The following is a 14366-nucleotide window of genomic DNA, read 5'->3' on the forward strand; positions in this document are numbered from 1 at the left end:
GATTCTAGCAGTTTTACTTGTAATTCTTAAAACTGGAAAAGACCCAGATATCGGTCAAAAGGCTAACGGTTAAATACACTCTGCACAAAGTGCATGGAAACTGCTTCATAACGCAGAACGGGGAGACAGAGCACAGAGTATTATGCTGCGGGAAAGAAACCAAAGGCTACCATATGCTCTCCATGCAGTTCTCTCAAAAGGACCAAGCAGAGAGATGGGGACAAGCCTGGTGGCCATGGCATTCGAGAACGCATGGGAAGACAGACATGGCCACAAGGATCTGGGGACCCTTGAGTCTGCTTTCCTTAGTGGTCATAGGTTGACATCCCAAGGTTCTACCACTGGGGGATGCCAGACGGAGTGTGTCCAATGTTTGTAGAACATCTACATGAAAGTCAACAACAACCTCGAATTAAAAGACTCATTTTCATAAAAATCAAAGGTATCCTACATTCAAAAAGCAGGTTAGGTTTTCTGGTCCCAAAGCTTGCTGCTGGAACCTACAGAATTTCTCCTTCCCAATCCCCTCGGGTTTGTGGTGGTGAGCGAGACCAGAGACTGAGACCATTTTAATGCTGTGAGCCTTTAAAGCCATAAACTACAGTCAGCAGACACACAGCTGATGGGTTACCCAGGCAACCTCGCATGCCACCTACAAAAAGTTAACATGGATTTAATTTAACAACATCTCTGCAATATCAAGTTATTGGTTTTCCATTTATCTTTAAATTTTAGAAAAATATCAATATTGAAAAGGGAAGAAAGGGGACTGGGGAGGTGACTCAGTGGTTTAAAGCACTGGCTGCTCTTCCAGAGGACAGGAATTCAATTCCCAGCACCCACATAGCCCCTTAAAACTGTCAGTAGGAGCAGCTCCAGGGAGATCTGGCGCCCTCTTCTGTGCTCCTCATGCACTGCATGCACATGGTGTCCGTGCATACAGCAAAACACCCCTCCATATAAAACACTGGGTCCTTTTTTAAAAGTAACGAAGAGGAAAGCATGTTCCTGTTGACTGAGGTAAATCAGAAAGCAGAGTGGGAAGGTGAGACGGGTTAGCTGCTCTCACGCCTGCCTACCTGAGCTCGACCACTGGCCATGCTCATGCCACATGGGCTCACACACATACAGGAAAGGCAAGGCCAGAGCCCAGCTGCTGCCCTGGCTGCAGCCCTTCCCCTCACAGACAGCACAGGCTCCCATTGAGACACTGCCCATCAGCCCCTAGCTAAAAGGACTTCCTGGTTCCAGGATCTCTCACCTGGGGAGGTGAGCAGACACCGAGGGGGCGCTGGTGGCCACATGTCCTGCCTCCAACCTCCCTTTCCTGCCTTCTGCCTGGAAATCCAAGAACCCCAGCAGCATCAGGCTTGTGTTGTCAAACCTCCCCCATCCTCAGAACCAGGTGGGAAGAAACCCTGCTTCTGTCGTGAATCCTAATTCCTCTCCTCCAAGCCACTGCTATGTCTCTGGTGCTGGGGCCTCAATTGTCCTCAGAGCGCCAGCACACTGCTGCCTGTCTATCTGTCCCCGGCACTAATAAACTAATAAACTCCAAACCCCCAGCAGTCCATCTCGGGGTCCTCCTGAATCCACATCTGAGACCACACAGCAAAACAGATAATAAAAATGCCTTCTAAACACTGTGAACCTTGTCCTGTAAACGAACAGGCTGTGTCAAAATCCCTGTGCCCACTTCCAGGGAATGGCAGCAAAATAACTTAAGCGTCCTCTTACTGAGATCATTTTAGGTTAGATAAATCTGATAGACTCGTGACAGAGCTGGCAAAAAAAAAAAAAAGAAGAAGAAAGGAAGGAAGAAAAGAAAAAACAACCAAGAAACTTCAAAGACCAGGATGGGAGGACAGACAGAGAGAAAATAGAACCGGGAAGGTTGGTGCACACAGGATGCTTTAACTTGGGAGGATGGTGGTGAATCTTGGTGACTTTGAAATGACTTTTGAAAGGGAACTAGAGACAAACCCCAGGGCTTGTCCTTAGTGCGTTATCAAACAGACCATCCACATCAAGATGGGACCCCAAGGCTGTATGAATAAGAAATGGGCCATCGTGTAAGAGAGGGCACTAAGAGACAAGGGCTCTTTGGTGTTAAAGGAAGCAGTGAGGGAAATGTCCATCTGTCTGCCGTCTGTCATCATTCCTGCCTACCCACCCGCACCTCGAAGAATCTAACCAAACAGGAGTCAAATGCACATCCACTCGTAGAACCTCTCCCTCCATGACAGGGACTGAGCCAGGGACAAGGGGCAGTGAGGCCATCTGATTCCTGGGCTCAGAGGTTCAGATCTCCAGAGCCTCCCTCAACCCACACAGGAGTCACTGGGAATTCACAAACCCACAGCCTGTCTTAAGGCCCGATAATGTGCACTGCAGCCAGCTGTCCGGTGACCCCAGGTTCCGGGGACACTGTGTTGGGGCTCATTTGTCTGTCCTAGCTAGTCTGGGAACGTCCTTGGCAGAGTTGTTCTGAGTACCCAAAAAAGTGGAGAAACACTGGCCTGGAAGTTGAAACAGCTGGAAATGCTGGGCTACTCCTGAGTGCAGCGGTCCATACCACCCTGCAGAAGTGGGCCTGGGGGGCACCAGCCAGAAGGACTCTGAGGGACCCAGCCTTTTCAGGCTAGAAGTGAACTGGGAGACACTGACAGTGAACTTCATTGTTTCCTCCCTGTCAGGTCTCCTGCTGTGTCCACCCAGGAGGACCCTGGATCATCTGGTCACACACAGGACACCAATCCATCCCATTGTGTTGGTGACACTCTGCTAGCTGCACCTGGTGAGCTGGACTCTGTGTCACATGGCAGACAGTGAGAGACAGACCTTGAAAAGGCTCTCGTGGTGTGTGGCATTGGCAGTGACCTCAAGAGACCCACAGTATGGAGCACACAAGAATCACCCTTTTGGAATTGGCTGGAGAGCTGCCTCAGTGGTTACAAACACTTGGAGCTCTTGCAGAGGACCCAGGTGTGGTCCTCAGCACCCACATCAGGTGGCTCGGGCCACCTGTAACTCCAGTCCCATGGAATGTGATGCCCTCTTCTGGCCTAAGCAGGCACTGCATGCAGGTGATCCACATACAAACAGGGGGCCAGCACAAATAAAACTAAGGAACAGAAAGTTTACAGTAAGAGACGTTACTGCACCATGCACTGCCTACAGTGATTAGGAGGTCCAGCCCTTTGGGTTTTGGAGACACCCTCCATCCTCCCGATCACTGGTGAACCTGCCAGGTTTGAGAGAACTCTGCAGCGGCCCCAGCTGCAGCACATACAGGCTGCTCTGCCAGTTGGGTGCCGAGATGCCCACACCATGCTACTAGAACTGACTACTGACCACGGAGACACTGCATATGGCCTGTGGAGAGCTCTAATGCCAGGACCCAGACAGGCTTTGTCAATCGTCCTTCCACAGCCCTTCTCCATGTGGCATGCCAGAGGCATGGTTGACACTGGGATAAAACGGAACGCAGCCATGCGCTGGCCGTTACTATTACATAACATGGGGCAGGGTGAGACAGTGACCTCAGTATGGCTGGAATGGGGTAAGAGTCCAGGACACAGCCCGCAAGCATGCCCCTTGCCTCGAGGGCACAGGAACTGGGTTGATCCATGCACCAACTACAAATCTTGTTTTTCAAAAATAATGTATTCCTAAGACCAAGTCAAGCAGAGTACCTCGCTGCCTGTGCGTGGCTGACATTCTCATGGTATCTGTTGCCACTGCTTGCATGGCTACCTCTTCTCTCCACAGCCCCACAGAGGAACAGGACTGGTCACAGGGAGACATCGGTGATCAGAAGGCTGCATCTCTGCAAACCTCCCACAAGGGGGCCCAAAAGGATTGTGGGGAGAGGAAACCCTGAGACCCGCAACTTTGGATTAACACCTCTATGAGACAGAAATGGACTGTGGGATAGAGCAGAGCCAGTGGGTCGGAAGCTTACAGCATCCTGCGTTTGAATATATTTAAACAGACATCAAATGGAAGCAGTGTGGAGGGAGCTCTTCAGTGAGAGCACGTGGCACAGACTCTAGTGCTTCCCCTGAGTGGCCACCAGAGGGCAGCAGACGTGGTCGTCGGGAGCCTGGGGCTGCCTCTGTGAGATGGGAAACAAGTCCGTGCTCAGCAGCACTGGCCTCTGCTCATGCTCCCTGGCAACTGCCTCTGTTGAATGTCTAACGGACTAAGAACAGAGGCCTCCCGGAACCTTTGTGGCTCCAGCAGGGAGCAGGCTAATGGCACCAGGGCCCTATGATGGTGGAGGGGACAGAATGATCAGACATTCGTGCTGGTAGAGCTTAGGCCAGTCCTGTCATCCAGATGGCCACCTCCTCTATGCTACTCATTCTGGGTTCCCACCCCAACGCTACCACCATGGACCATGAGTAATGGTGATGGGCCTCCACGCGCCCCGGGCAGCCCTCAGGGCACTGCCCTGGAAGGTCAGCCCTGTGTATTCACCTTGGCTGCAGAGTCTCATTCCCACCTCACCGTGAGCAGGAGGCTCTGACTGACATGGTCCCCTGCAGGAACGTTTGCTTTCTGGCTTTTCTCCCTTATCAGTCCCTGAGACCCACAGAAAGGGTAGTGTCCACCAGAGCCTGCATCCAGCCTTTCTTGCTAGGAACACTTGCTCTGTGCACTTCACCTGAGAACAGGTTCCTTTGCTTTGAATAACTGAGGTTTTTTGCAACTTCCCAAAGTACTAGCTTTTCCATTTTAACTTCAGTTACTTCTACTCAAGACTGGCAAGATGGCGCAGTGGCCACCAGGTTGATGAGCTGCACTCGATCCCCAGGATAGCAGTGGTAGAGAGAACCCCAGCAAGCTTTCCTCTGACCTCCAACCTGTGAACCCACATACACACATCCATGTGTGCGTGTGCATGTGTGTGTGCATGTGTGTGCGTGTGTGTGCGTGTGCGTGCATGTGCGTGTGCGTGTGTGTGTGTGCGTGCATGTGTGTGTGCATGTGTGCGTGTGCGTGTGTGTGTGCGTGTGCGTGTGTGCGTGTGTGTGTGTGTCCCCAAGGACAATGTATCCATGTGCCACGTCCACATTGCAGGACTGGCCTCTGGTCTTCTCTTCCTGACCACGCATGGAGCCTCACACCTTGCAGAGGCCATCCCAGCAGGAAGCCATTTTCTCAGCATCATTAGCTGCTTTATACCAGGACAGGACCCTGTGGTCAGGACTCTTCACAGCTATACCCAAGAAAGACACTGAACCTTCTGCCTTTCCTGCCCTCCTCTCACCCACACACAGAGAGCCTGAAGAGGGTAGGGGGAAATCTATTCCTCTCCCAGATTCCAGGCTGCACAGTGATGTGGAGAGCTCCACAGAGGTATGGGTTATACATTTATTTACTATTTATCGGGGTGCCCGCGCCACAGTGTACATGCAGAGGCCGGAGGACAACTCTCAGGAACCAGCCCTCTCCTTCCATTACATGGGTCCTGGGGATTAAACTGGGGTTGACGGTTTTGGCAGCAACATCTCTGCCTGCTGAGCCATCGTTCCTACCCCAGCGACACATTGGGAACGGCACACACCGGCTCACCCAAGAAATGTTTTTCAATGAAGCCCAGTTTCCCTTGTCATGTTATTAAAACTGGGTCTCTTGGATGTTACAATCATCTAAAGATTACAGGACAAAGACCCTCACTCACATCAAGACTGCAGCTCTGAGTCTGTAATGTGGGGAGCAAGGGAGCCTGCACCACCCACTCGTCATCATATTCTTAGAGGCTGGACTTCAACTCTTCCTCAAACAGTGGGACTACAAAAGAGGCTTGTTTTAAATTGCATTTTTTTTTCTGCTTCAGAGATCTGTTTTTACAGTGTCTGGGCAGATCCTTCAACCTCCGAGTCACTCTCCATCTACTAGAGCATCAAATGCAATGGCTGGTGAGGCTCTGGGGACCCTGCATTCAGACTCCCATGCCTTCAGATGCTGCTCTGAGAACACAACCCAGGAGCCCTACTGCCCGGGCGACTGTGGTCAGCAGAGTCAGGCAGAGCCACAAACCCAAGAGTGAAACTCACAGTCCACATGAGAAATTAAGAAGTGCACACTGTAAGAATTACCTCCTGTTGGACATGTAATGCAAAAGTGACCCTGGATGTGGCAGTCCCCCAGTGACAAGATCACTGGGGCTCAGAACACACAGAGACTAAGAACGTTTGCAAAACTGTAGTGATTCGACGCTCGCTTTATCTTTTCCCAGAAAACCCAAAGAGAAGTGGAAAGAGGTCAGAAGTCTCACTGGTACTGGAATGAACATATATCACAAGTGCAGAAGAGACTGACTGGGCCCTTTCACCTGATAGAGCATCTGCTCACCAGGACAGGCTGATGGCCCCTGCTTTTGCTTGCCCATCAGAGCCTGTGGCCGAAGACACCACGCACAGGTCACAGGACATGAAGAAATCAAATCGGTGCTGACTGGGAAGCTTCCTCCTGCCATGTCGCACTCATGGTACTGAGAAGTACTGTGCGGGCTGTGGGAACATGGGGTTGTCACAGCCTCACCCAGCTGTGAACACTTGGACTGTAATAACAGCTGGCATGGGGAGCTACGCCCGAGGGTGCAATGGTAGCGTGAATGTTAGGGGACAGCCAACCACTTTTTTACTGGCTTTGAAGCCGGATCCACACACACAGGAAATACATACCTCCCTCTGCACATCTGGACAAGAACCCATGGTGGAGAGCTCACAGGCCCTGGGAGTGAACCTACTACTATTAGTTTGCTAAAGGATACTGACTCAAAAGGCCTCCTAAACACTTAACTTTGTAGCCTCGCTTTAGTGCAGCTCCTGCCTTCACCAGAGAAGCTTCTCTGTCGCAGTGGACACCGCACTTAATTCCAAGGCTTGTGGCAAAGTGGAGAAAGACAGGACAGGGAGTTTGTAAGAGTCAGGGAAGGCCAAGGAAAGCAGTATGTTCTGGACAGGACAGAACTGGATGGAACGGGATGGGACAGGACACCGCTCTCAGGGACTCACACCTTGTCCTGTCTGCACAGGGTCAAGCCTGTCAGCATTCTGGCTTAGAGTGGGAGGGGCTCACCAGCCCCCACCCCACTACTCAGAAGCTATGGACAAATGGTGGACTTGGGGACTGGAAGAGTTGCTGTTCTTTATGGGTGTGGCCCCTGGGTAGGCTGACCACACTGCAGGGCGTGGCCCCACACCCATTAGTCCATGGACTGCCCAAAATGGACGTTATGGGACTTGAGAGAGAAGGGGAGACAAAGCTGAGGCTGGAAGCTAGGAATGTATGACATTCTCAAAGAACTAATGAAATACATTATTGTCTGTTTAGTTCATGCTTTTTCTGGTCTTCAATATCTTCATGTCCTGTCCCTACCAGATTCACTGGAGTATAATTAACTAATTGTACACGTTTTCAACAGAAAATAATCAGGCGTGTTGACTAGAAAACTCCAAGGACAAGCTCACTGAATCAGCCACATCAGGCTGTACCCATCACACCCAGCTCAGGCTCTGAGCCTGGCCTGCCCCAGCCCCTTCAGGCCCACATGTCAGGTCCACTGTGACTTTTGAGAATTTCCTTCCCTTTCTTGTGCACGTTTAGTCTTTTTGTCACATTTAGCCTATACTTCCAAATGTCATTTCTTGGTTTTACTATAGGGAGATGTTGGGAGATTTGTATGGCTATACTTCCATAATTAGAGAAGTACATTATAACCAGAATGTAATAAGAATATGATAATAAGTGCTACACAGAAAACCTGTGGAGGAAACCAAGTTCACATGTGTATGAAGTGCAGTATCCCCAAAGTGTGACACCGCTCAGGCCCCACAGAAGTGTGAGGCAGGAAATTAGGGGGACCTGTGCAAAGCGCAGGGGGTGCCCAAGCATGGGCTGGGAGATGGCTCCGCCCTTGAACACACCCGCTGCTCTGGCAGAAGCTTCAGGTTTGGCTCCCAGTACCCACACCAAGTGGCTCACAACCACCCCGATGCCAGCCCCAGGAGATCCAAAGCCCCCTTCTGACCTCTAACGACATCTCTACTCAGACACAGGTACACAAATACACACAAATAAAAATAAAATTACCAAAATCATAACTATGAGTAAACTGATATTATTTCTTTAAAATACCCCAGCAAGAAAGAAAGAGAAAACAAAGAAAGAGAGAAGGAGCAGCCAGGAGGCAGAGGAGAAGCAGCATCAGGAAGACAGAGAAGTAGCAGCAAGGAGGGCTGGAGAGATGGCTCAGAGGTTAAGAGCACTGACTGCTCTTCCAGAGGACCTGAGTTCAATTCCCAGCAACCACATGGTGGCTCACAACCATCTGTAATGAGATCTGATGCCCTCTTCTGGTGTGTCTGAAGATAGTTACAGAGTACTCATATACATAAAATAAATAATTCTGGAAAAGAAGAGGAAATAGTTTTTTAAAAAAAAGAAGGGGTTAGGGATTTGGCTCAGTGGTAGAGCGCTTGCCTAGCAAGCGCAAGGCCCTGGGTTCGGTCCCCAGCTCCGAAAAAAAATAGAAAAAAAAAAAAAAAAAAAAAAAAAAAAAAAAAAAAAAAAAAATAAAAAAAAAAAAAAAAAAAAAAAAAAAAAAAAAAAAATTAAAAAAAAAAAAAAAAAATAAAAAAAAAATAAAAAAAAAAAAAAAAAGAAGAAGAGAGAGGAGGGGGAAGGAGCAGCAGGGACACAGAGGAGCAGCAGCAGTGGGACACAGGAATGAAGAACTGACATTAGTGATTAGTGACTAGTGAACCGCCTCAGCCTTCACACTTGACTTTTCTGTCTTGTCATTCTCCAGTGTAAGAAAACGTCAGTGAAAGGGCTAACCTGGGCCTTTGGGTTAGAGGCTCACAGTCACATGTTCAGCATCCTTCAGCATCTACTGCCTCCCTGGGACTAAATGGTACCCAGGGCTCGTCCTGAGAGCTGCTGCACACAAGACCCACAAGGACTTGACTGGTCAGCACGTTAAATAGCTGTATTCTTCTGAGGACATTAGATTAAAAAGTCAAAGAAGAATGCTCAAACACTCACAGTGGAAGCTTGGTCAGCGCTGTTCTGACAGCCATTGCTGGTAAGAGGTAAGAGGAAGCCAGATAGGTCAGAATGAGTTTCAAAGACCTGACCTCAAGAGTTCTAAACCTGAGGCCCTGCGGCAACATCCCCACAAATCACGCAGGCAGCTGAGTCTGCCCTCCTCTGGAAAGGCTGCCAGGAATTAACCTTCAAATGGAAACTGTGGCCGATGCCACTGCCAGATGATACTAAGGAGAAAGTCCTAGACACTGCGAGAAGACGAGACCCATTCCTGTGCCTGCTAAGCTGTAGAGCCAGAGGCCTCCAGGTTGAAGAGAGACTGTCAAATTTACCAGGTTTTTCTTCGGTGTTTTTCTGCCCCCTAGTGGCTACTGAAATTGATACAGGCAATTGCTTACAACAAAAGTATTTTAAAGTACGTAATAGAAATAAAATTTAAAATGTGCACAGAGCCGGGCATAACGGCACACATCTATAATCCCTGTGCTTGGAAGGACGAGGCAGGCAGATCTCTGAGTTCGAGGCCAGCCTGGGCTCCAGGTGAGCCAGGGCTACACAGAGAGAACCTGTCTTTTTTTAAAGTACACACACACACCACGGTACCAATAAGGTATATCTAGAGCTATTTCAACATACAGATAAACCCCCCATTACTCAACAAAGTTGAGTTCGCTCCAAGTGTGCTTACTTCAAAACAGTCTCTACCCTACAGCTACATACACACTCCTTCTGTCGAGTTCAGGACTATACTCAGACAGCCACAATCTGCCTCTCCCTAGAAAGGGCTGCTCTGCAGGGCACGTGGCAGGTCAGGAAGCCTGAGTTTGGTGACCAGCTAATGGCTGGCACCTGAAGTTTCCCAGTGTAGGTTGTCCCTGACAACTGGGGACAGCTGTGTCACAGTGACCAGGCATGGAGAGTGCTTACCTCTAACACATTTGAACTGCATACGGTATTTCCAACTGTTGTCAATACTCTATTAAGTTGTAAAATATGGGGGCTGGAGAGGTGGCTCAGTGAGAAAACTATCTGCTACACAAACGTGTGGTCCTGACTTCAGATCTACAGCACCCACATAAAAGGTAAACACAGTCAAACATTTCTGTGTACTGGAGGTACAAAGACAGGCTTGGGTACTACCTTAGTTAGGGTTTCCACTATTGTGGAGAGACACCATGACCAAGGCAACTCTTATAAAGGAAAACATTTCATTGGGGCTGGCTTGCAGTTTCTGATGTTCAGTCCATTATCATCATGGCAGGAAGCATGGCAGCGTCCAGGCAGACATGGGGCTGGAGGAATGGAGAAGTCTACATTTTGATCCTAAGGCAGCCAGGAGGAGGCTCTCTTCCACTCTGGGTGGAGTTTGAGCATAGGAGGCCTCAAAGCCCTCCTACACAGTGCCGCACTTCCTCCAACAAGGCCACACCTCCTAATAATGCCACTCCCTATGGCCAAGCATTCAAACACATGAATCTATGGAACCAAACCTATTCAAACCACCACAGGTATAAATCCCCAAGCTAATGGCCAACCGGTCCAGACAGTCAGGTGAGAGACCCCGTCTGCAAAGGCAAGGTGGGAGGGACAGTGGAAGAATCATGACATCAACCTCTGGCCCTTCCACACACATGTGCACCTAACATGTACATGTACAAACACATACACTACACACAAAAATAAAGTCATGATGGAAAGTTGTAAAACAGGGAGTGAGAAAAACTGTTTCCCAGGCCCCTGCATCTCATCCTAACAAACACAGAAAAGCAGAGCTGCAACTGAAGGCAGAGGAGCCTGGGGGCATGGCCTCTCCGGGGCGTGGCCTGAGCCTAGCTACAGTAAGGCCCAGGAACTGAAGGCCATGAGCTTCTCTTGAGCACTGGCAAGAACAAGCACTGAGAGGACCAGCCAACAGGTGTGGAGCAGGAGTGAGGCAAGTCTGTCACCAGGGGTGATGATAGGCAGGTCCCAGGTGACTCAAGATGTCCCCTGCACAGACCCCAGGGAATTCCTTCAGTGGGGAACTTCTGATAGCCAATAACACAGAGAGTCCCTAGCAGGAGATCCCATGGGAACAAAGGAAGCTTCCTATCGTCCCCCAGTCATTCCTGTGACATCTACCTGCAGACATCTCGGAGGGGAACTGAGATGAGCCTGCCTGGACTGTACATCACAGAGGCAGCCACATGGTGGTAACATTCACTGCACAAGCCGAGAGTCCCCTTTCTTTTCCCCATTTTCAGTTCTTTGAGTCAGGGTCTCACTATGTAGCCTTGGCTGGCCTGGAGCTCCTGTGGAGGCCAGGTCTGCCTCTGCTGGGATGAAAGACATGCGCCACCACACCCAGCAAACCCTTCTAATACCAGTGTGTGCCTAGCACGTGGGAGCCCTCAGTGAGACTCCCAGCACCAAAATAAGGCAGGGAAGAAGGACGATGATTCTGGAAAATGTCTGCAGCATACAGAGAACCTTCAGGCACAGGGCTCACCTGTCAGGGAGCTGCTGTCCCAGGACAAAGGGGAAGATATTAAACTCAGCATGAAAACCCAGAAGGGTCTGATTTAAGTATGAGCCATGCTTTGAGCAGTCTGGTGCCTCCCTCCGCTGCCTCCAACAAGAGGCCGAACTCCACATGAAGCTGAACTACCAGTTAGAGCCCAAGGAGGGTCCCAAGGTCCGTGTCTTACAACTGCACAATTCCCTCAAATCTCAATTAAGTGGAGGCCAATGAAAGCTGCGTGTGCTACGTTATAAAATCAAAAGCACTCTTTCTGGACATGCATAACACATCAGTAATGAAGAAATCACCTCGATAACAGGCACGCTTTCCTGAAGTTCTGCTGTGTGCAAGGCCAGCATGCCGACCACCCGAGCAACCTTGGACCGTCTAGAGAGAAGAAACAAACCGGCATCAGTCACCACTACCAGCCACTACGCATGATGACCTGAGTCAGCTGTAAGATGGTGACGTGGGGCTGGCAAGAGGGCTCAGTGGGTAAAGGAGCTTGCCACCAAGTCTGAAAACTTGATTTCAATCCTGGAACCCACATGATGGAAGAAGAGAGCTGACTCCTGAAGGCTTTTCTCTGACTTCCACATGTACACTGAAGTGTGCACATGCACACTCACATACAAAAACTATGAAACTCCCCCTCTCGTGCATACAGAACATGAATCACAGTGTCAGAGTTTAGATGGTTTGTGGTTTTTAAAAACCTGGAGAATAGGGCTGAGGAGATGGCTCAGGGGTTAAGAACAATGACAGCTCTTCCAGAGGTCCTGAGTTCAATTCCCAGCAACCACATGGTGGCTCACAACCATCTATAATGGGATCTGATGCCCTCTTCTGGTGTCTGAAGATAGAGACAGTGTACTTACATACATAAAATAAATAAATAAATCTTTAAAGGAAAAAACTTGGAGAATAGAAAACCTTACAATGACAAGTTTTATGAAAGCTTTTTTATTTTGCTTAGTTTTTTTCCTTTATTTTATATTTATGTGTTTTGCCTGCATGTAGGCACGTGCACCCTGTGCATGCAATGCTCAGGGAGAGCAGGAGACTCGCTGGAATGGAGCTACAGATGTAGTCCTCAGAGAGCAGCCGGTGCTTGGTAACCACTGAGCCATCTCTCCAGCCTCTGTTCTTCAATCTCAATAAACACTAGTTTTAATGAGGTGGCTTTGATAGCCTCATTGGATGTTGAAAAACTACTAAGCAATGCGTCAGAGTGATTTGAAGAAAGTAATATAGAAAAGTCACATTGATAAAACTTTCATTGGAAAAAGACAAAAAAGTAGGATGGAAAATGAGGGATTGGAGTAAGTGGGGGGAGAGTGAGAAAGGGGGAGGGGGGGACAATGAGGGGATGTAACCAAAGTGCATTACACATCTATGAAATTGTGAAATAATAAATAATTTTTAAAACTTTTTTCTCATTGAAAACTAACATGGTGAGGAGCTCGGATCTGAACTCTCACTGTTCTTGGAAAAACCTTTATGGGATTCATATGAGGAAACAAGTCAGACTTAGAAGTGTGTCCAGGAATGTGTGTCCTACCTCCTGAAACAGAGCCAGGCCTGACAGGCCTCAAGCCTCTCTGGTTCTTTGAGATGGGAATCTCATGACATGGCTCCCAGGCTGGCCTTGAACTCCTGACTCTCCTGCCTCAGCTTCCTGAGGATTGCAGGTGAGTGTTGCCATGCCTGGCTACTTCTGTGTGTCTTACACATCAAATAAGAAAAAAATCTAAACCACGATCAGGTAAGTCCCACAAAAGGAAACACACAAGAAATCCCTCTCCTTGATGAGAGCTGACTAAACACAGACCCTCCAGAGTCTACTGACATGAGAGATTTGTTGACCTGCAAGATAACTAGAAACCAAAAGAAAGAAAGAAAGAAAGAGAGAGAGAGAGAGAGAGAGAGAGAGAGAGAGAGAGAGAGAGAGAGAGAGAGAGAAAGAGAGAGAGAGAAAGCAAGCAAGCTGGAAGTGGAACAGAAACCCCATGTGACCCAGAGAGATGAAGCTGACAGAGCGGGGTGGAAAATTGCCCTCCTGAGAGCCACTGGGAAGAGGCCTTCCCTGAAGGCTGAGACACCCCACAGCGAGTGATCCATACTGAGGAGGACACAGACATGTGAGGGAGCCAAGGCTGTGATTTCCTACACTAGGGCTGGGGAGGGCCTGTGGTGGTCAGGATGACAATGGCTCCCTTAGGCTCATATGTGTGAATACTTTGTCCCTAGTTGGTGGAACTGTTTGGGAAGGATTGGGAGGTATGGCCTTAGTGGAGGCAGTGTGCCACAGGGGTGGGTTTTGAGGTTTTAAAAACCCACACCAGGGGGGTTGGGGATTTGGCTCAGTGGTAGAGTGCTTGCCTAGGAAGCAAAAGGCCCTGGGTTCGGTCCCCAGCTCCGAAAAAAAAAAAAAAAAAAAAAAACCCCGGGCCCCCCCCTTTTTAAAAAAAAAAAAAAAAAATACCCCCGAAAAAGTTGCCCCCCTCGCCCCAAATTTTTTTATAGGGCCCCTGGGATATTTTAAACCCAGAGAGGGGGAAAGAAAAAAAAAAAAAAAAAAAAAAAAAAACCCACACCAGACCCAGTTAGCATTCTCTGCCTCCGACCTGCAGATGAAGACGTGAGCTCTCAGCCGGTCTTGCCACATGCCTGCTGGCTTGACGCCATGATGCGAGTAGGTTCTAACCCTGTGCTGGTGTAAGTCCCAAATAAACTCTCTTTCTCTATGTTGCCTGATCCTGGTGCCTTAGCACAGCAATGGGAAAGTAAGTAAGACCAAAGA

At 49.1% G+C, this 14366-nt stretch overlaps 1 protein-coding gene across 1 annotated transcript in view; it reads right to left on the bottom strand.

The window, feature by feature from the left end:
* Ulk4 (unc-51 like kinase 4) overlaps positions 1-14366 on the bottom strand; it is a 287817-nt gene that overhangs the window by 246878 nt on the left and 26573 nt on the right. The window contains exon 17 of the mRNA XM_032911193.1: positions 11872-11950. Within this exon, the coding sequence (XP_032767084.1) occupies positions 11872-11950 (79 nt within the window). The remainder of the gene's footprint in view (positions 1-11871; positions 11951-14366) is intronic.

The sequence above is a fragment of the Rattus rattus genome, chromosome 8 (assembly GCF_011064425.1).
Source record: "Rattus rattus isolate New Zealand chromosome 8, Rrattus_CSIRO_v1, whole genome shotgun sequence".
NCBI lineage: Eukaryota > Metazoa > Chordata > Mammalia > Rodentia > Muridae > Rattus > Rattus rattus.